Source organism: Podarcis cretensis (assembly GCF_951804945.1).
Source record: "Podarcis cretensis genome assembly, chromosome: 16".
In the NCBI taxonomy this organism is placed as follows: domain Eukaryota; kingdom Metazoa; phylum Chordata; class Lepidosauria; order Squamata; family Lacertidae; genus Podarcis; species Podarcis cretensis.
The window spans coordinates 6,406,102-6,429,082 of record NC_137186.1 but is presented as its reverse complement, the minus strand read 5'-3'; the positions used below and the strand labels follow the sequence as shown (position 1 = coordinate 6,429,082).

General features: G+C 44.1%; 1 protein-coding gene across 3 annotated transcripts; it reads left to right on the top strand.

Annotated features, from left to right (window-relative positions):
- Positions 1-736: 736 nt before the first annotated feature.
- LOC307205653 (SLAM family member 9-like) lies at positions 737-20,025 on the top strand. 3 transcript variants are annotated; one of them, XM_079958327.1, is made up of 8 exons: positions 1,168-1,303; positions 2,215-2,252; positions 4,998-5,342; positions 5,923-6,222; positions 9,206-9,337; positions 10,097-10,188; positions 15,222-15,319; positions 16,823-20,025. In XM_079958327.1, exons 3-7 carry the CDS (start codon positions 5,219-5,221, stop codon positions 15,312-15,314), a joined length of 741 nt encoding a protein of 246 aa, XP_079814453.1. In that variant the 5' UTR covers positions 1,168-1,303; positions 2,215-2,252; positions 4,998-5,218; the 3' UTR covers positions 15,315-15,319; positions 16,823-20,025. The 3 variants fall into 3 exon arrangements, with proteins under 3 accessions (XP_079814452.1, XP_079814451.1, XP_079814453.1); XM_079958326.1 differs by lacking the exons at positions 2,215-2,252; positions 16,823-20,025 and adding an exon at positions 15,457-16,329 and having other exon boundaries at positions 737-1,303; XM_079958325.1 differs by lacking the exon at positions 2,215-2,252 and having other exon boundaries at positions 739-1,303.
- The last annotated feature ends 2,956 nt before the right edge of the window (positions 20,026-22,981 follow it).

Sequence of the window (22,981 nt, the reverse complement as noted above, 5' to 3'; positions counted from 1 at the left end):
GTGTAAAGAAGCCGAAGGAACATTCTTTCACCTCTGGTGGACTTGCCCTAGAGTGAAGGTTTTCTGGGAAATGATTTATAATGAACTGAAAAAGGTATTTAAGTATACTTTCCCCAAGAAACCAGAGGCCTTTCTCCTGGGTATTGTCGGCCAGAGGGTGTTAAGGAAGGACCAAACATTTTTTATGTATGCAACAACAGCAGCAAGGATACTTATCGCTAAACACTGGAAAACCCAAGATCTACCCACACTGGAAGAGTGGCAGATGCAGCTGATAGATTATATGGAATTAGCCGAGATGACTGGCAGAATCCGAGACCTGGGAGAAGAGAAGGTTGAAGAAGACTGGAAGAAATTTAAGATTTATTTTAAAAAGCACTGTAATTTGGTTGAATGTTAAGAAGGATGCTAGATCATAAATAATTGACCACCACTAAATTAGATGGAATTAGGATGATAAGTAGATCGAGGAAAATATAAACCATTTGGAGAACGATTAGACTATGTTTAAAAGAATGGGACCTAGGAATATAAATAAGATGATAATTTGCTGGTTAAAATTTAAGAAGATGTAAGTGGGAGCGGGAGATGTGAGGGAGTCCAAAGAGGTTTTGAAAATATGTCATGATATATGCTATATTGTTGATTATTTTTGCATTTGTATTCAAAAAAATCTTTAATAAACATTTATAAAAAAAAGAGAGAGAGAGAGAATGAATGTGAATTTGGCCTTTGCAAATGAGGGAGTTTCTCTACACACAAAGCAAGTCTGGGAACGGGTGTGACATGCAGAGAGGCTCATGGGGTCTGAGGGAAATGCATTTTTCTCCATCTCTGGTGGAGGAACAGGAGGCCTGGAACTCCAAGAGACTTGAAGGGAGATATCTCTCATTTGGGCACTAGAGCTGGACTGTTGGGGTCTCTCCCAGTGTTTACAATTCTACTATTCTGTGCATTGGCAGACTCTGCTAAGAAGGAGCTAAAAACCAGCTGGAGGTCGAACAAAAGGGGCTGGCTGCCAGCTCGTAACCACACCTCTCCTCTCCATAAACGCCCCCACCTTCCTCTTTTTGGCGCACAGAAGAAAATGAGCTCAATTTTTCTCCTCCTAAAAATGCTCAACCTCTCATCACTTCACACAGCTTTCAGACCCATCCTCTGAATGGATTTATGATGAACGACCAATGTCTGTGTGTCTTGAAGAGGAGTCCTGCACGCAGCCGGCAAAAGGGGACTGCGAATGGCTGCAAACGAAGCCTGGAGCTCTTTCTTCTGACTCTCTCTTTGCTTTCTTCTCCCTCTGGTAAGTCCTCCAAGGCTTCATAAGGTGATATGTGCTTGTTTTTCCAGGAAAAGACGTTTGTGTAGAAGGGCTCCCTGCCAGCTGAAGCTGTTATTTGGTAACATCTAAAATAAGCTACAGAGCGCAAGCAACAGAGGCGATGCAGCCAGGATACTCGCTGTTCTGTAATGGATGGATGCAGAGGCCGCCGACTATATAATCGTTTGAAACAGTACTGCTTCCTTCTCAAGCAAGAGCATTTTAGGGTTGAAACAGAGCGAGATGCCTCGGTTTTCTTCCTCTCAAAATGGAGGTGGAGGGATTCTTATGTGCAGGAAATTTCATTTCAGTTTTAGCTGGGGAAAGCTGGTCCCGCAAGCGATCCTTCGAAGACTCAGTCCTGGAATATCTGGTTGATTTGTGTTCAAAAAGGCAGTTTGCCATGATGCTTCTGCAGTCTGACAAAGCACCTTTCAGAATTGAATAATGATATCCAGTGCGCTCTGAGTGGGTCTCCTTTTGGGCTTGAATTAAAAGCTGCAGTTAGTGTATAATTCTGGTATGAGTGAGACCCTGTCCACATTTAACTCCTCTCCTCAGAGATCTGCACTGGCTTGTGCTCTGTTATGGGGCTAAATTTAAGGCATTTAAATTTAAGGCAGTTTATGTGAAGGATCACCTTGCCCCATACAGGCTCTTGAATTGGTACTGCTTACCAGTGCCACATAATATTCATTTCACACCTGCAAGAAATCAAAATTTTAATGTGGCAGAACCTAGACTTTGGAACTCCCTTCTATTTTGCATCAGACAGGTGTACTTAATGCTTAAAACCTCTCCATCCAGGCAACCTTACCCAGACATACAGAATTTGGCATGGGGCTCCTAGAATTCAGAAACCTTTTTATTTTTTTATCTTTTTTTATCCACAGAAACGTACAAAGAGCATAACTTAAAAGCCTGAGTAAAGGTCAGTTCCTGAAATTAATAGGCAAGCAGAAATCACAAAAGATATTGTGCAAAAATATGTTTTAATGTTAATGTGTTTTAATCCTTGTCAGTCACCCTGGGACCTTAGAGCGAAGGGTGGGCAATATATTGCAATCAAGTAATTAATTAAACTGTAATGGGTTTAATCAATTAAAGTCGCAGACTGAGATGGTGACATTACATCACTCACTCTCATTTTCATATAAATTGCAGAATCAAACTATTCTGATCCAAAACGTACCCTCTGTTTAGCCCTCCCAACCAGTTTCAGTTTATTGATCAACCTTTCAACTGAAGCTGTCTCCTCAACCTTTTAATATACCAATATTCTGGTGTAGCTCCTTCTAAGTCCTCCAAAAACAGATAGTTCTTCACTTTGCCTTCCCTTAAAAGATGACCGATCAACATTTTACTTCTCACCTTCTTATTGCTGTTTGAGAAACTGCTTAACAAAGCTAAATGACAATCCATTTCTATATCTTGATTGGTTATATTCTCAGTTTCATGAAATACTACACTCCCGCAATCTTCTTCAAACTGTTGTTAGCTTGTCTTTGTTGGGTTTTTTGCTAATAATTTTTATTAGTTTTCAATTACAATCCAGCAATAGCCTCAATAAAATGCAATACAAATTTATAATACAATTATTAAAACCAATTGTTCAAATACCAAATTATATAATTTAGATAAGGTGGGTCGCCCCACCTGCTAGAATTGATGGCTTGATTATTTGCTTTATTTCTGCGTTCCAAAATCTTATTAATTTCCATTACATTCAAGTCATCATAATAATCCCTTATAGAACAACTGCAGTTTAATAACTTCTAATCGTGTTGACACATTAAATGATTTATAAAATTACAAGTGAGGAATGCAAACTGTATCCTTGTTCTTTCTGTGTGTGGCAATTATTCTGTCCGCGGTGTTTCTTCCTGTCCTCGTAAAATGTTATGTCTGTCTTTCCCCCGGTTGTTGCTGTTATCCACCATGCCTTGGGCGAAGCTGATATCCCATTGTTGTTCCAGAAATTTCTCCATCCCATGCTTCGTTATTTTGCAACTTTCTCAGGCTGGGTAGAAAAGAGGTCTGTTGAACTGCAGATGAAGGATAGAACTTTTTTTATGTACGCAACAACAGCAGCAAGAATACTCATCGCAAAGTATTGGAAGACACAAGATATGCCCACTCCGGAAGAATGGCAGATGCAATTGATGGACTATATGGACCTAGCAGAAATGACTGGCAGAATCCGAGATACGGGAGAAGAACAAATAGAAGAAGAATGGGAGAAATTCAAAGATTATCTGCAAAAACATTGTAAACTATATGAATGTTAATATGATGCAGGATATTGAGACAATGTGGCATTAGTGACAAAGCTGAAGGAATGTGCAAAGATGTTTCATTAGTAACAAATAAGAGAATCACAGTTTAGTTAACCTAAGGAGGGAAGATAAAAAGATGAGTGGATAGCAGCAGGAATGGTTAACTTTAAAAGAAATTAAGACATATTAATTTGGTTAAAATGGGGGGGAAATCTGCTGAAACTAAATTGGAAATTTGAAAACAGAAAAGGGAGATGTGAGGAAGTCCGGAAAGAAAGCTATATGAAACCAAGAATTGAATTTTGTTTGATTTTTGTTTTGTATTGTTTGTTTGTATTGTTGTTGTGATGTTTTGCTTTTTGTGTTACTATAAAATTTGTTGAAACTTTAATAAAAAATTATTATAAAAAAAAGAAAAGAAAAGAGGTCTGTTGAACTGCAGATGACTCAATAATGAACCTTATCAGTTCCTTGGCAAGTTCACAGACTCCTTTCATCCTTCCGTCGAACTGAAGATAAATGAGCAATTATACTGCCAATTAAATTTAATTCCAAGTCCTCTTAGCATTATTCAGTTCATTCCATAAACAATAAAGGATGGGGAAGAGTCAGCTCTAGTTTTTCATTGTAATTCTTTTGCAAAATAGAGTTTCCCTCCTTTTTTTCCTTTTTTTTACCCACGTAGTTCCGTTTAATGTTATATTCCATATCTATAATCCAATTTCTTCCATCCTCACTGGTACAAATATAATTTGAACTAACATTCAGAGGAGGGTTGCCGAATCATAAATGTAGAACAGAAAATTTTATATAAAGAAATCATAGCTCCCTTCCCCACACACGTCTTTTGCACCAAATGAAGTCTTCTCTCAAGTTCAAACCTTAAAGACCTTGCAGTTGGTTTTGTTCCACAGTTTTTGATCTCATCTTTTCTATTATGTGCTTTTGTACACAGCTTCTCCCTGCCTCCCACAATCCATTCCGGAATGAGAGCCAGGTACCAAGACGAACTGTGAGGGAAGCCCATTCCTCCCTGTCCCTGGGGGAACTTGCAAGGATAATTACCCTCAATCACCCTTGTTTTTCCTTAGCCAACAATCTCCCGCTGCTGTGGGGTCTTCCTCCATTAAGGCAGAGTGGAACCGGAAGCCCCAGTTGCATTTGCTTTATTTATATCATGACTTTTTAAAATACCTGTTTTTAACTTTGTTATTTTTAAAAGGGTTTTTTCCCATTTAAAATCAAGTGGTTTATGCATTTGGTTAGGTAAAAATAACGAATAAATCCACACATTTGGTAAAGCTTTAAATCAGTGATTCTGAGACACTTTTCCATCCATTGTCCCTTTCTTTGACTTTGTTTCTCCTTTTTCCTTCCTTCTTTTCCATGAACTTTTTAAGGTACTGCAAATATCAGAGTACGGAATCCCCACAAGGAGAAGTTGAATGGGGTCCTGGGAGGCTGTGTGTTGCTCCCTGTAAATATCCCCCCCGCGGAAACACTGAAGACTGTCGAGTGGTATTTCCAGGGAGGAAATGGTTCGGGAATTCAGCTGGCTGAATTGAAGGAAGGAAGACTGCAGAGGCCCAATCCAGGGGACAGGTTTGGACCAAGATTGGAGATGGCAGATGAGACCACCCTGAGGATCAAAGACTTGGAAATGGATGACAGTGGCAAATATTCCATAATAGCAAAGTTTGCTTCAGCACAGTATAAAGATTACACCTTCCACCTCTCTGTGTATGGTAAGTAATTCTTTATTCATATGTGTCTATTTATTGTGGAATAGAACCTGGAAAAAGAGCCTGCCTTTTTCTCCTTCAGCAGTGATGTTGCTGGGCAGTTGCTGACACCCATGGAGGGCACACATTTCTATTATTATTATTATTCATTCATTCATTCATTCATTCACACATTCATTCATTCCCCGCCCATCTGACTGGGTTTCCCCAACCACTCTGAGCGGCTCCCAACAGAATATTAAAACCACGATGCAAGATCAAACATTAAATCTTCCCTTGACTTCAGATGTCTTCTAAAAGTCAGATAGATGTTTATTTCCTTGACATCTGATGGGAGGGCGTTCCATAGTGCAGACGCCACCACTGAGAAGGCCCTCTGCCTGTTCCCTGTCGCCTCATTTCTCGCAGGGAGGGAACCGCCAGAAGGCCCTTGGAGCTGGACCTCAGTGTCCAGGCTGAACGATGGGGGTGGAGATGCTCCTTCAGGTATACTGGGCCGAGGCTATTTAGGGCTTTAAAGCTCAGCATCAACACTTTGAATTTTGCTCGGAAACGTATGAGCTTTTCATATGTTTTTCCACAGAACCAGTCCCAGAACCAAAAATCCTCTCCCAAGTTGTCTCCAAGAGCCCAGATGGCTGCAATGTGACCCTGCAGTGTCAGGTGCCTGGAAAGGGGGAATTCAACATCTCCTGGAAAGGAGGAGATGCCTTCAGGGACTTAGAAGATGGTTCAAAGTCATATAACCTCTCTGGCAATGGCAACAATCTCCACTTGTTCTGGAAGCTCAACTCCTCAGAGCCTAACATCACCTGCCTGGTCACCAATCCAGCAGATCAGAAAAGCATCTCCTCCAACTTGCTGCACATCTGCCAAACTGAAGGTGAGCGACTCTCTATTTTATTTAGAAAACTGCAGAAACCACTTGCCGTATTTTTTGCTCTATAAGACGCACCAGACCACAAGACGCACCTAGTTTTTGGAGGAGGAAAACAAGAAAAAAAATATTCTGAATCTCAGAAGCCAGAACAGCAAGAGGGATCGCTGCGCAGTGAAAGCAGCGATCCCTCTTGCTGTTCTGGCTTCTGTGATAGCTGCGCAGCCTGCATTCACTCCATAAGACGCACACACATTTCCCCTTACTTTTTAGGAGGGAAAAAGTGAGTCTTATAGAGCAAAAAATACGGTAATTAAAAATTCATTAATTTAATCTTTAAAAGCGCATAAAACACAGTGAAAGCTGAACAGTTATTTGTCCTCCTCCCCTTCCTCATTATGCATTAGCTGGGTAGTTGACTGGGGTGCTGAACACCCAACACTTCGCTTCCATGTTAATTTCAAAATGAGCCTTATCATGGGGTCAATGAAATGGAAAGATTTTAATTTTTTCAAATGGAAATCTAGACAGATTCATGAGCCAGTGCAAACTTAGGAATCAGTCCTGGTAACTAGCCGAGGATGGCTGGGGACGATTGCACGATTCCTGCCAAAAGCAAACGGGTGAAATTCAGGGCGTTGTCTTATCCGTTTCTTCTCTCTCTCTCTCTTTATACTAGTGGTTTACAAAGGAATCTAGAATATTCATTAAAACATACTTTTAAAATCAGCCCTCAAAAGCAAGTTACATAATTTTTTGAGATAGAAATGAAATCAGTACAGTAGCACTTTGAATCTCAAACGCCTTGGCTCCTGAACCAATTGACTCCCGAACGATCAAAATCCGGAAGTGAGTGTTCCTGTTTTCAAACGATTTTTGGAACCTGAACATCTGATGGTACTTCCACGGCTTCCAATTGGCTGCAGGAAGCTCCTGCAGCCAATCAGAAGCTGCACTTTGGTTTCCAAAAGTTTTGGAAGTTGAACGGACTTCCAGAACAGATTCTGTTCGACTTCCAAGGTACGACTGTAATTTGAAAATAATCATTCTTACTAAAATCGCATGTTAAAAAGTGCATGCTCTGGTGATTTAAAATTATCTGGCAACTTTAATAAAGAACTCCAGCACTATCCAGTCTTTTCTTTCTTTCTTTCTTTCTTTCTTTCTTTCTACCTTACAACATTTCCCCACCCAAAAATATGGACAGATGGTCCAGTATCTCTCCGTTTAAGCCTTGGACATTTTTTAACAGAGAAACTTGTGGGGAAAGACTTCCCTCTCCAGCTGCCTTTTATCGTCTGAAAATTGCAGCTTTCACAAGCTTCAAAAGCTATAACAGACACCGTAAACACAGGCCTCTTTGTCTGCGCCGTCATTTATGTGGCTCTTATCATCCAGATAACGGCATTATATTTTAAAGCACATTGATAACAGTGGTTATCTGAAAGTCTCCCTAGATACGTATATATTAAACCCAAAACAGTGTAGCCTGCTATGGGACAGATTTTCTCACAAAGTCCAAAATATTCCACCTCTTTTCCACTTCACAGACTGTGATGGTTCTAGGGGTTGCTCGTGCGTAAGCCGGTGCAAACACCCGGCTGTATTGCCTGAGTGAACCTTTTCTGTCTGGACAGCCACTCACCCGTGGCTGTCTCAATCGCTGGCAGAATCCGTCAGTGGGCGTTTCTTAAACTGCTTCCAGCAAAGAAGCTCTTTGACGCCTAGTCTCCTCCTACTCTCTCTGCGCGGAAGCCTTCTGCGCAAGGAGGGCGTGGGCAGCGGAGGACCCTTACTCTCCCCGCTGGTCCCCAGCAAGGAGTCATGGGACCGCCTCGCCGCTTCCCCCATCTGCCCCCCTTCTCCACTGGTGCTACGCTGATTCTCTTCCCCAGAAGATGGGCTGCCTCTCCCAATCCCAGGATGCTCTCTGGAATCCCTCTGGATTTTGCTCTCTCCCTCCGGCCCTGATGGCAGTTCCCTGACACAGACCCAGCTGTGTTTTTGTCTCCAAGTCTAAAACACACGTTGTTGGGACTAACCATTATTTGAGCTTGCTTTCTCAGAGCAGCAAGAAGGTCATTAATTGGCAGCCGTCAAGCCAACATCTGGCATGAGAAAACATCTGGGGATTATGAAATGTGGGTTTTCTTTCCATGGAAAACAGCAGCTTTGGCAATGAATGGAGTTCTCTAAAAATGAAAGGAATTCACAGCCATTCGATCACTCTCAGCATAGCTTATAAACCACATAATAATAGTAATAATAATAATAATTTACCTCTAAGTACATATAATAATGAGAAAACAAAAAGGAAAGAAATAGGAACCAGGTGAAGTGATCAGGAATAGGAGATGGATCACTGCAGATAACCACTGGGTGAAACTTTTTTACCCCGCAATATTCTTTTTATTCTTCTATATCTGTTTTAAAAACCGCAAGTTTTCACAGTAGTCCTGCTAACGTCTTAATGATCTGTTTGCAATTTGTTTGTAAATATTCAATAAACCACTTCCGTTCCTTAATAAAAAAAAAGGTTGTCTTGATTTCTAATTCTTCTAGTAAGTTTTGCCATTTCTGCATATCCCATTATTTTCTGTAACCATTCTTTTCTCATTGGAACTACATCTTCTTTTCGTTTTGGGGCAAATATATTCCTGTGGCTGTAGCTGTATACATAAATAAGTTTCTATATTGCTGAAGTAGCTCTGATCCCATCAGATAAGTGGAGGCTTTCAAGAAGCTGTTGGCGCACAGCTCTAGCCGAGACCCTTGTCCATGCCATAGCTGTCAACTTTTCCCTTTTCTTGCGAGGAATCCTATTCAGAATAAGGGAATTTCCCTTAAAAAAAGGAAAATGTTGACAGCTATGGTCCACGCAACCCACCATTGAACTGTGGGTTCTCCCTTCAGAGCTCGTATTGCCCAACATTTTAGTGGTCTTCCAATATCTTGCATGAAAAAACTATTATTTATCCAATCTTTACAGGTGGCAATCAACCCAGACTGCATTGGAGCTGGAGCTGGACTTTTCTCATCATTTTCTTCATAATTTTGCTCCTCTTGGCTGGATTTGGGCTAAAGACCTGGAAGAAAAGAAGGAAGATGCTACCCAACAGAGGTAGGAAGCTTTTCGTAAGAGCAGAAGGAAAGTCTTGAGGGAACCGACCAAAGAATCTGTTGGGATGACCATCCTGTCCCCCACAGCTTATCTCTGTGAAACTTGAGTCCCTTTTAGTGGGGGTTTAGGGTTCCTATACATAGTTCTGTACCCTTAAGTAAAGGTAAAGGGACCCCTGACCATTAGGTCCAGTCATGGCCAACTCTGGGGTTGTGGCGCTCATTTCGCTTTCTTGGCCGAGGGAGCCGGCGTACAGCTTCCGGGTCATGTGGCCAGCATGACTAAGCCACTTCGGGCGAACCAGAGCAGTGCACGGAAACGCAGTGTGTGTAATTAGCATATGTAATGAGACATGTTTAGCATATTTGGCATATGTAATGAGACGTTACATCACATATTCTAAAGCTATTTTTGGACATCTGCATACTATCCCTTGCTTTTTCTTATAGGACTAATTGCAGTTGTTAACAGTCGTCAACAGGTTTACCATACCCATTGGGTCAATCGCCCATCTCCTGCTACCCTCCTGAGAAAAACCCCACCCCACCCTCCCACTATATATCAGGGTCTGGTGACTTCTGTTTCAGTGTATCTGAAGAAGTGTGCATGCACACAAAAGCTTATACCCAAGGTGCTACTGGATTAAAAAATAATAATAATTTATTTCGACTATGTCAAACCAACACGGCTACTTACCTGAACCTGCTAGGCAGGTGTGGGTGACCCAATAGAGTAAATGTCTTATGTTCCCCTCTGCAGCTACCTCCATGATGCCAAGGGAGGAGCCACTTCCTGAGCTTCAGTACTCAGAGGTTGCAAAGAGAAGCCCCCCAGAAGGCGATGATGACCAGGTGAGAACTTCTTGCAGAACAGAATGGTGGGGGTGATGGAAATTGCGGTGGTGATGGAGATGATCGTGGCAATCCCAGTGGTGGTGTTGATATGGCCTAGTTCGTAAGACCCCCTTTAAGCCCTTACCATCTTCACTATTGGAAGGGAAATATTTACACTCAACATCTATGTGTCTGCTCTGCATTAAAACGCTTGAGCATGTATTACTGTACTGTTCATATTATAGGGCATTCACGCCTTATATAAAGCACCCATTTTAATTAATGTTTGAGGCAGATCTGGGCTGGATCTAGACACATCAAAAAAAAAACATTTCAGGAAAATGTGTTGCAAACCTCATAGGGGGGAATCACGTTGCCTAAAGATGGAACTCTACAGCGCCATCTGGTGTCAGTGTTATAATGGATTTAAAAACCTTTTTTTATCAATGTAGCTGAGTCCCTGGTAACTATACATATACATAGCTATATATCTATATCTATATATCGATATTGAGATATATAGATATATACCTATCTATTTTTAATTTAAATTTTCTGTTTCACACTTTAGAATTTTCATTCAAACAACCTTAAAATGTCAGTGACTTCCCCTCTTCTTTTTCCATGGTTCATTTTGCATATCGTAAATCCCTTCATATTTCACATAAGCTAAACCACTCAGTATTTCATTATTACATCCATCAAATCTTGTTTACACTGTTGGATTTATCTTAATGCTGCCAACATTCTCAAGTCCCCCCCTCCCCATATATTCAATAAACATTTTCCAATCTTCTTTAAACGTGTGTTCTTCTTGTTCTGTTATACTATGCATTAGTTCCGCAAGCTGCGCATGTTCCATCAGTTTATGTTGCCACTCTTCTTTAGTTGGGACCTCGCTCATTTTCCATCTGAGGGCTAATGAAACACGGGCCGCAGTGGTGGCATACATAAATAATCTTTTTTGACACCTGGGAAAGTCCTAGTCCCTGGTAACTTTTACAGTTCTCCCTCATTTCACCAGGCTAGCGAAGTCACAACTGAAGTGGCAAAATTATGTACGTTTAACTATCCTTAGCAAATATGCTCGTGTTCAGCAAGCCATTCTGCACTCTGCACTTCCACCTGCCCCAGCTGAGTCCTCCCCCACAAGCAGTTCATCAGCTCTCTTATTATTTATACCTCGCCCATCTGGCTGAGTTTCCCCAGCCACTCTAGAGTGGCTTGCAAAGATAGCAGCAGTAAATGCAAAGCAGGAAGAGGTGGCAAATGTCATTTCTGCTGTGTGAGTGTTCTGGCGGCTGCTCCTCTTTCAAGAGGTCCAGAGATCTGAAACAGATCCCTTTGCCTTACACCCCTGCCTCCCCACCCCATTTCAACCTTCTTTGTACACTGGTCATCAGGAGAGATGCTTGTTTTAATAACCCTGTTCTGAGGTTGCAAGTGGTAAAGGTAAAGGGACCCCTGACTGACTCTGGGGTTGCAGCGCTCATCTCACTTTCTTGGCCGAGGGAGCCGGCGTACAGCTTCCGGGTCATATGGCCAGCAGGACTACGCCACTTCTGGCGAACCAGAGCAGCACACGGAAACACCATTTACCTTCCCGCCGGAGCGGTACCTATTTATCTACTTGCACTTGGACGTGCTTTCGAACTGCTAGGCTGGCAGGAGCAGGGACCGAGCAACGGGAGCTCACCCCGTCGCGGGGATTTGAACTGCTGACCTTCTGACTGGCAAGTCCTAGGCTCTGTGGTTTAACCCACAACACCACCCGTGTCCCAGGTGTTGCCGGTGGTAGCTGAGGATGAAGCTGTCTCAGTCCTGAAACCCTGCTCATTCTCTGGCTCTCTGCACCTGCAGTCTGTCCACATGAACGCAGGTTGCCAAACGAAAATACGGTTTTGTTTTCCCATTTTGTTGAATCACAGGACAGGAACCAGCTGGCTCTTTCAGTCTGTTCTTGTTCTACAGTTGCTTAGAATAAATGTTTCTGCTTATAGTTGTTGTCTTTTCCCTCTTCCTTTGTTTGTAATTTGCATGTTTGTTTCTGTTTTGGAAGTGAGGGCTGCCTCGAAAACAATGCTAGTCAAAGGAAGTTTCCACAAATTTACTGTATTGCATAAAACAAATAACCACAGCATTTACCCACCTCCACAAACGTTGTTCAGAGCTCAGAGGAAACCCACAGGAAATCCAGTCTCTTGGAATAGAAGACTGAACAAACACTTCTTGAACAAACATGTTAACCCAAGCACCTGTACACCCTCATTCACAGATGCTGAGAGTGTCCTGTCAGCTTAGGTTAACCTTTGCATGTCGAGGTCCCCAGGCCACCCCAAATAACTCACACATCACACAGAATTTTTGTTTAAGGTTTTTGGCTTAATTTTGGCCACAACTTTATTAAAATACAAAAAATGTGAGTGGTTGCTTGGGCATTGGTTGCGACTCTCTGCCCCCCATTGGGGGACAGACTGACATTTCGCAAGCCTGTGAAAGTCAGAAAAGGGGAATACATTTGGGGGTAGCCCTCAGCCTTCTGTTTCTTTCGATTTCTGATTTTGCCAATCCCAAGGTTATTTCAACACATTTCTGCATCCACTTGTGATTTTGTTTTGTTTTTTAAGTCCCCATGAAAATTAATCACGATCTTAGGACACATTTCTCCTAATAAATGCTCTTCAGGGTATGTATTTGTTGTATATAATATAGAATCCCGCTAAGCAGCCTAGAACTTTTCAGGTTCCTCCAAGCCTTAGGCAACACATAATTTATAAGCTATTTTTTCAGCTAATGCTAAACTGCACATCTATTTATACAAAAGTGAAAGTTGCAAATCCTGCAAGGCTTTCCATTTAGGGGGCATTGAGGTTGTTTGGTGCTTCTGCAAAAGAAACAGGGGAAATATATTCGTTGTTATGAAAATAAAGTAACGAGGAAGTAACGAGATAACAGTTGGTTATTTCTAAGTCGGTAAATTCCACCTTATGGAACACACTTTGCTTATTTATGATACAAATCGATAGACAGATGGGAAACAATTCAACTTCCTCTAGGCAACCATGTTTGTGCAGGGAAAATGATATTTGCCCAGTGCCTTAATAGCACCTAAAGATATCTTGGAAATGACCCCTTAGCAGCTGCTAGATATAAATCCATTGTTAGGCATACACAGAGCAGCACTCACTCGGTTGCATCACACCTTTTAATTTCAGTGGGTCGACTTTGAGTAGAACTAACATTGGATACAGCCGATTTTTTAATTCATGTACTATGAACACCAGGATGAGAAAACGTGGGTAGATTACTGGTAGGGTGAGTCTTGAAGATGTTGCATGCATCCCAGTCTCCAAACAGGTGGGGGAGATTTCAGGGGTTCGGTTTCCTTGCAAATGAAGGTGAATGGAGACTGTGCAGTCTTTGGGATGCATGATTTTATTTACACAGATATGCAATCTGAGGGTATTAGGTGAGAGGTAGTACTTCTGGTGGGGGATAAGGTAAAGGTAAAGGGACCCCTGACCATTAGGTCTAGTCGTGACCAACTCTGGGGTTGTGGTGCTCATCTCGCTTTATTGGCCGAGGGAGCCGGTGTACAGCTTCCGGGTCATGTGGCCAGCATGACTAAGCCACTTCTGGCGAACCAGAGCAGCACACGGAAATGCCGTTTACCTTCCTGCCGGAGCGGTACCTATTTATCTACTTGCACTTTGATGTGCTTTCGAACTGCTAGGTTGGCAGGAGCAGGGACCGAGCAACAGGAGCTCACGCCGTCATGGGGATTCGAACCGCTGACCTTCTGATCAGCAAGTCCTAAGCTCTGTGGTCCTAGGCTCCCAGCAGCCTGCCATGAGGGAGGGGGGTCGGGTTCCCTGAAGCCTGACACCTGACCATTGGCCATGCCAGCAGCTAAGGCTGCTGGGAGTTGGAGCTCAGCAATGCCTAGAGACACTAGGACCCCATCCCTAATCTAGGCAGTGAAGCATGAATGGGGAACATCTGTGGATCTCCAGATGCTGCTGGGAGCTGTCCAGCAACATCTGGAAGGCCACCAGTTCCCCATCCCTCCTTTATTCCTTAAACCTCTGGTCCCCCAGGTGTTGCTGGACTTAAGCTCCTGTCACCCGAGACTAGCAGTCAGGGAGGATGAGAGGTCTTGTTCAACAACTTCTAGAGGGGCACAGGTTGCCCAACCCCGATTCAACACTTTCCCCTGTTTGGTTCCTGAATATAAACCCCTTGCTCCCTTTCTGGAAGCTGCTATCAGCAAGCCAGTTTTCTTCCTGTCCATCATCTGTTCATCCTTGCTTTTGTACGCCTCTTTTCTTTTTGCGCTTCATCTCACCTAGAATTTTCTGCCTGTCCTTTCTTGGTTTAGAGCATCTGAGGGGACATACCTGAATGGGAGAGCCTGCACGTTGCCTGAAAGAAGGTCCCAGGTCCACTCCTCAAAATCTCCTGCAAGATTTTGGGAAAGATGGGCAGCGTTTGCAACATCCAAAGTCTTGTGTAGCCCCCATGCCTCCATTCTCAGTGGCTCCCAAGGTAAAGGTAAAGGGACCCCTGACCATTAGGTCCAGTCGTGACTGACTCTGGGGTTGCGGCGCTCATCTCGCTTTATTGGCCGAGGGAGCCGGCGTACAGCTTCCGGGTCATGTGGCCAGCATGACTAAGCCACTTCTGGCGAACCAGAGCAGTGCACGGAAACGCCATTTACCTTCCCGCCGGAGCGGTACCTATTTATCTACTTGCACTTTGACGTGCTTTCGAACTGCTAGGTTGGCAGGAGCAGGGACCGGCAACGGGAGCTCACCCCGTCATGGGGATTCAAACTGCCGACCTTCCGATCGGCAAGTCCTAGGCTCTGTGGTTTAACCCACAGTGCCACCTGCGTCCCCAGTGGCTCCCAAAGGCCACCATAAATGATATAAGAGAATCACATATGCAGCTCGGCTAATCTCGGCCATTCACCGTGCATCATCCAAGCGCAGGAGTTCGGATGGTTTTAGCGCAGGGTCTGTAAAGGATATCATTTTGTTTCCCTCTTTCAGGAACGGGCTCGTCTCCAAGACACCCCAACGTCATTATCAACAGTGTATGCGGAGCTACAACCACCTGCACGTCATTCTGAACAGGTCACATGAGCAAGGTGAGGCTGCAATTCGGAACAGGGGGAATTCATGCTAACAGACCCTCTAAGATGTCCCTATTTTCCAGGGACATCCATGATTTAGAGAAGCAGCCCTGGTTTCTGATTTGATCCCGGAATGCCCCGCTTTCCCTTAGGACATCTCTGTTTTCACTGGAGAAATGTTGGAGGGTATGGAGTTATCCGGCCCCCGAGCCGTCTGAAAGCAATCCTAAACAGTCGTACATTGGATCCTGAACGCCTTGGTTCTCAGACGTTTTGGCTCCCGAATGCCGCAAACCTGGATGTGAGTGTTCCGGTTTGCAAACATTTTTTGGAACCTGAACGTCTGACGGGGCTTCTGCAGCTTCTGATTTTATGGGCTACAATACACAACAACCCCGAAACCATACATCTCTCAGCAAAACACACATTTTTCCAACCTTGATGAGCAAAGATGAAAATACTCCAAGCGTCTTCAGTTTTGACTTTTAAGCTCGCTTTCACTTAACTGATCAGATATCACTCCCTGCCCTACCTCCCACTTCCTTTTAGCTCCTCCACATTTGTGAAAGGATGAAAGGGTGAGTCACTGTCAAATTCAAGAGCAAGAACTGCTCTTTGACATATAAAAAAAGGACAGTCTCTCTGACCAAAGCCAGGAGAAAAAAAAGTGTGCTTTAAAAAGGGGACCGAACAGGTCACCAGCACAAAACGTTCTGTTGCTCTTGCACGAAGCCAAGAACAAACACTCCAGAAAACAAATTACACATTACCGTGTGTGTGTGTGTGTGTGTGGTCAACCACAGCAGAACTGCAAATGGTGACAACCAGCTGTTGTGCAAAATACAATGCAAAGGACACAGGAAACTTCCCAGACGTTCTATCTCAGTAAAGTCGTGCTACAAACCTGAGGGGTGCAAAGCGAGCTGTCTGCTTCCGAGATGATGGTCTCTCTTAAGGTGTTTTATCTGGGTCTTGACTTACACTGGGGTTGGGAAGGGTTGAACCAAGTGATGACCTCATAAAAGCGAAGGCAGAGGCGGCGGCAGGTGAGCAGCAAGCCACCAATGGCGGACATTTGGCGCACCGCGTGCCCACGACCCCCAAGCCTCCCCCAGCTGTCAAAACAAAGGGGGAAAGGAGGAATGCAGCTGGCAATGGGGCACAGCTCCCCCCTTCCCCCAACAGCTCGGGGTAGGCTTGGGAGTCACGGGTGGGCAGCGTGCCAAAAGTCACCCCCCTCAGTGAAACACCCGGGGCAGACCACCCCCACCGCACACCCCTTCCTCTGCCCCTGGGCAGAGGAGCTTTAGAGGGAAAGGATATTGGCTGGGTGGGAGATGGGTGCTTTTTAAGTTCAGACTGGCTTAGGAAACAAGCTTGGGTTATTTCCACCAAGTCAGTCCAGTTCAGACTGGAAATGGCAGTGGCAGTTTCTTGAAACTGGTGCCCCTTGTAATTAAAAAAAAAAAAAACAACCCATAGATTGTACATTTCTTTCTGTTTCCCTTTTCCCTGCAGGTCTGATGAAACGGGGAATTCCAAATTTTCAAGGCATCTTTCCATTACCACAGAAGCCTGGGCTGCTGGGAATCTCAGGAATCGCTGCTGTATACATTCCACTTCCTGCCAAGTACATGAATGCAATTGGTTAAACAGCTTCCTTGCTTACTTTTTCCACCGCCTGTAGAATCCAGCCCCGATCAAAGCATCTTACTCTGTTTTAAATTTGGTCAGTTTGCAGTCTTGAATCAAATACGTATTTGCAGAAATTCAGAGTTACTTGCTTATTTATTTTTAAAACAGCGCACTAGGTGTGCTGGGCCAAGAGGATGTCTGTGCAAAGGCAATTTCTGGTCCCCACCGCAAAAAAGGGAAAAAAAAGGAACCATTAGTGAATTGTCAGAAAGGCAGACATGCAGGCACCATATGGAGCTTATAAACCACTTAGAGTTCCATTTTGACATTATGCACACTCATTATGTTAGTACTGGAGATTTCAAGGGAAGATACGGATATAAATTATATCTATCTAATTCATATTCCCTTTTGAGAACAGGTCAATGCTTTTGTTTTCTTTTTTTAAAGTAACTTCTCTTTTCTGTTTCCCTTTTTTATTTTATTGCCAATACATTATCAGCCCTTCTATCACAGCATATGATTTATAATTAGAAATGTACTTCGCTAAGAATGAAAGAGAATTGTTCCTACTTCCTCTGCCAGAGAGGGTCAGTCTGGGGGGAACAGTTTCTGCAACAGAAGTTCAATTCACAGAGGCGTTTAGTGGGGGAGACGACAACAAAAAACCAAGCGGATTTGCCCATGGTGACAGAGCCTCATAAATAGTCCCACACATTCTTGTGGTAGTTTTGCAGATCAAGGCATCGCAAGGCGTTTCTGAGGTCCGGAAGTGCTGACAGCTTGGGGGCCTCTGAAGTTCCAGGGAAACTTTTACTCAGAAAAAGCCCTCAGTCACCTGGCAGCGATAAGATCAGCCCCAAACCCTCAAAGCCACCAAATTTCTAAAGAACTTCTGAAGAGCTCTGAGAATCAGGAAGAAAAATGGAAGCCTCTTTGATTGCAAGAGGAGGAAACTTTTGAGAAGAGCCCTGCTAATAGCTGCTTTACCTTCTGATTCTCTGTTTTTGCAAAAGAAAAGAAAAAGAAACTCTTCTTTCGAACAGCTATCAACTTAGGCCTTGTCAGGAGGTGTTACGGTCTGGTCTACGGGCGATCGAAGTCCCAGCTGAGGATGTCGGGACCGGGGGCAAGATGGCGGGGTGGGAGCAGGAATGAGAGTCCAGAAGCCAGGGGTCCGAGGGTCAGGAAGCAGGGAATCAGAAAGTCAAGGGTCCAAGGGTCAAGAAGCAAGAAGCAAGTAGTCACAAAGTCAGGGGTTCGAGGGTTGAGAAGCAAGGAGTCAAGAAGCCGAGGCCGAGGATCAGGAAGCAAGAAGCCAAACGCAGCAAGGCAGGAAACGTGTTGCTGTGTTGCTGTGTTGCTGTGGCAAAGAACCTCACCTGTTCGGCCACGCCTTGCCTCTCCAGAACAAACTTAAGAAGGCCCCAGTCCTGCGAAGCCCTACTGGTCACTGGGCCTGGCTCCTGCACGCACTCCTGACAGGAGAACTGTGGACCATGGGTTTGCTTTTCCATGCTACTGTTTTTTCTCCATTTTTAATACACAGACATCATAATGAGTAGTTTCTGTTGTAACCACGCCAAAGATGGAGGCACAGCTGGGTTAGGGGGAACCAAAGTTCACAGAATAGACAGACACAGTCGTACCTTGGTTGTCGAACACCCTGGAACTTGGATGTTTTGGCTGCCAAACGCTGCAACCCTGGAAGTGATTGTTCCGGTTTGAGGACGTTCTTTGGAACCTGAATGCCCAACACGGCTTCCGTGGCTTCGTGCAGCCAGTCAGAAGCCCCAGTTTGGTTTTCAAACATTTTGGAAGTCGAATGGACTTCTGGAACAGATTCCGTTCGACTTTCAAGGTACGACTGTAGATAGATAGGTAGGTAGATAGGTAAATGATGGATAGATATAGGGAAAGTGGCTGGTTTAGGGGCCTGGGTGTGTTCAGTGGCACAGTATTCTAGACAAAAGTTGGAGTTGGGAGCCTCTGAAATGGACTTGTTGGAAACGAGGACGGGACCACTTCTGCAACATATTGTTCCATTTCTTACTTTTGTTTATGATTTGCTGTTGTCTTGGGTGTCACATGACCGTATTTTGTACTATAGTTTGTGTTCCCGTTTTTCAAAGTGACTGTGATGTTTGTATTTATTCTTGCAAAGCTGCCTTAATGCCATTGGTCCACCTCTGTAAGTATCTGTAGATGCGGGGGGGTGGTGGCAAGTATTAACCCCTTCAAAGGAACAGGGGCAGATTTAGGTTTGATGATGCCCTAAGCTACTGAAGGTATGCAATTCCTGAGTTTGGTCCAGAAAGCAGGAATTTAGCCATGCAGGCAGAGGTGCTCCTGCCTGGGACGTGTTCTGGTCCTCAGGTGGGTTTTGAAGCAGCCGGGTCCTGGCAAAGTGATGTCTTTGCCCCCAGAAGTGCTCAATGTCTTAAAGAACTGCCAAGATGACTGCAGATCCCAGAAGAAGGTTGCAAGAGAGGCCATATTGCGCATTGAGGCTGCTGCTCAGGTGCAGAACAGACACAGGGAGCTCAACTGTCAATCTCGCTGCTGCCCCCAAACCCACTCCCATCCTGCGCATTACACGAGGGGAATATGCTGTACTTTTGTCCCAGGAAAACTGGTTGAGTTTAATCTGCCGGCTTTGCTTCTCTCTGTTCCCCATTCTTTTAAAATGAAAATCCGGCTCCCTACAGGTCGGCAGCAGTTTTCAATTTTTATAAACCTCCTTGTGAAACTTTCTCCTAGTAAAAACATTTTGACTAATATACAAAATTCCCCTGGTACAATACATTATTGTATGCTATCTGTGTTGAATGGTCTCTTTAAATTCGAAGGTTCATTATTGTTCCACAAGATGTGTATTCCTTTAAGGGCCAGAGCAAATAACGTGACCTAGTTTTACAGCTGTGAAGCAGTATAGCAGGTGCTGTTAAGTTATGTTAATTAAGCTGTTGGGTATAGTATATAAAGAGCAGCACCTAGCTCTCTCAGTACCCTGGTGGACGGGTCATGCTTATTGATATATTGTAAAAGGAGCTTTTGTTTTTGTTATTAAAACCTAGCAAAAATTATTTTTGCGTTCCTTGTAATGTGTGGTCTCCTCAGCATGCCTTCTGCAGCGCAACTAATCTGCTAATCTGCACTAATAAATTCATTCTTGTGCACACTTATCCCTTAACAGATGCTCTTTTTAAAATAAATAATGTTTGAATGGGGAACTGCATCACAGATTCAAATAAGTGCAAATTCCAGAGGGTGGCTGTGAGTTAGATAGATTCGCTTTTAAATACAAACTGAAATGACCTTCTTCTTGATTCCTAGTTGAGGTTAAAAGTACTCTTTGGGTTGAACTCCACAGGACTGCAGAGCCTGGAATGGCACAAACAGTGGCTGGGAATTCCTCCTTCACCTCAAGCGCTGCCGGCTTGGCATGGACTTCCTGAGAGCTGGTTTTTGGGGATATCACTGTTGGGGGGGGTCAGGACACGGGTCATTCACACATCACAGGACACGGGTTTGGGGTGAGGCTTTGGGGGTTTTGGCGACGGTGGACCAAGTTCCAGGAAGGCAGAAGAGAAGACACACCTGTGATGCTGCAGTGAAGCTTTAATAGAGGAGAAGAAAGGAAGGAACCTTCTCTGTGGTCAGCAGTTTAAGTGGGAGAAGAAAAATAAATAGATCCCATTCCGAGTAAAGAGCACATTCACTATTGAGGTGCTACAGATTGTGAGAAAACAAAATATCTCTAAAGAGAGGTGGTCAAGCAGAAGGAAGGAAGGAAGGAAGGAAGGAAGGAAGGAAGGAAGGAAGGAAGGAAGGTGGTTGGTTCTCCCCAGACTTTCCCTTTGTCCCGGCCCAGATGGCTAAAAAGTTCCCAGTTAGGAACTCCCTGGAAGATGTGCAGATCCTGAGGCTCTCCTTACTCAGAGAACGGAGGGTTGCGGGACATAAATGGAGGAGAGACAGCAGAGGAAGAAGGGAGATGTGCAAAGGAACAGCCAAGGGCAACTGAGGAAAGGTGAGGCATTGGCAGCTGCAGATGTCAGAAAAGATGAGCACCTGAGACCATCTTTGCTTTGGATCCCAGATGCTCATCATTCCCGACTTCCTGCCCTGAAAAGAAGGCAAATCATATCCAGGTTTGTCATCTCAGTTTTCCGCTTGGAGCTTCCCTTTAGGATGGGGAATGTGGAGGATTCTCAGTTGGGTCCGTATTGTGAGTGACGCTGAAACTCTGCCTTCTCTTCAGAACATGAGGTCACCTGGAGCCTCCAAGGAGGCAGCAGAAGGGAATACTCAGAGAGGAAGAGATTAAACCCGCATAACGTATCTTCCTGTTGGAGTTAGGACAGTAATAGTAATATCAAGACAAATAGTAACAGTTCCATCCATGGGTTGCAATTGCTGCAGAAGAAAGGGGCTGATACTGGACATCTTGGAGGAAGCTTTAAAATCTGAAATGAGAAATTTCCATATATAATTTCAGAAATATGTGGATTCCTAAAGAAATAAGAGTTTGAATTAATGTTGTTTAATTGCCGTAGCCTGGCCTGGGATATTAGGGTGAATGAGGCATAATAAATTCAATAAGGATTTTGAAATGGGAAATGCTAAAAGATTCTACCTCCCCTCCCCACCATTTTGACCCTTCTTTGCTTTTCTTCTCAACTAAAAAGTCCCCAAAACTGCAAACATTCTGCAATCCCTTGATCATTAGGGCTGCCCTTTTCCACTCTCCAATATATTTTTTGAGGTTAGGAGACCAGTTCTGTACCCAGCATTACATTCAGAAGAGAGGGAGCTCCTTTTAATGCATCTGACCATCTAGCAGAGTGTTGTCCCTCGAGCAGGAATGGGGAACGCTTTGAATCTGAACTACAAATCTCAGCAGCTGCAGGAAGCAGAGGAGACGAGGCTGTAGTTTGGCAATGTCTGGAGGGCCAGAGGTTCCCCACCTCTCTTCACCAGAAAGAAGGATTCCCTTTCCAGGGTTTCAGGGGAAGACCTGGCTCTGCCAGACCTGCCTCATGCAGGAAAGGGTCAGTGTGGCTGGAATAAGGCAGCCCTGCATAGAGGGAGCCTCAAAAATCCAGTTCAGATGCTACATGGGCAGCAGGGGTGACCATGGCCAGAGCAGCTTTCTCCAGAAAGACAGGGAACAGGGACACTAGGCAAGGTATTGCAAAACCACTCAGGACCACAGCTGCTGACTATCTGTTTTTCCTGAGTTGGTTCCATAGTAATAATAATAATAATTTATTATTTGTAGCCTGCCCATCTGGCTGGGTTTCACCAGCCACTCTGGGCGGCTTCCAACAAAGATTAAAAATACATTAAAATGTCACACATTAAAAGCTTCCCTAAAGAGGGCTGCCTTCAGATGTCTTCTAAATGTCTGGTAGTTGTTTTTATCTTTGAGATCTGATGGGAGGGCGTTCCACAGGGCGGGCGCCACTACCGAGAAGGCCCTCTGCCTCGTTCCCTGCAGCTTTGCTTCTCGCAATGAGGGAACCGCCAGAAGGCCCTCGAAACTGGACCTCAGCTGCACCTCCAACCATGAAAGTACCCAGTTTCACATTTCTAAAAGCCCCAATACAACTCTAGGTTAAAATGTGTGCAGATTATCTGTTGAGCCCTAAACAATCCCAGTAGCACAACTTCTAGGATGTGGAGATTTGCGTTTCTCTTCCCAAAACTGCTTCTTGTCTCTCAATTGACAGCTAATTGAGTCAAACCAAATTTCAAGATTATTTTGTTCCATAATCAAACAGTTCCTTCCTTCTCTCCTCTAAGAAGCAATTCAGTTAAAGACAACTTACCAAGTGATGGAGAAGCCGAGTGACAGGAGAGAGGAGATGTTTCAAGGCACTGGTGGAAAAGCCTTTTATACGGTTTCTTTCTGGACTTTTTGGGCAACAGTTTGGCATGGCGTCACTAATTTGGCTAAGTATACCCCACCTCAGTCAAGTCTAGACTTTACCAGAATGCTCCTGGCCACCCTCCAAGACCATGTAACCCAATTCTAAG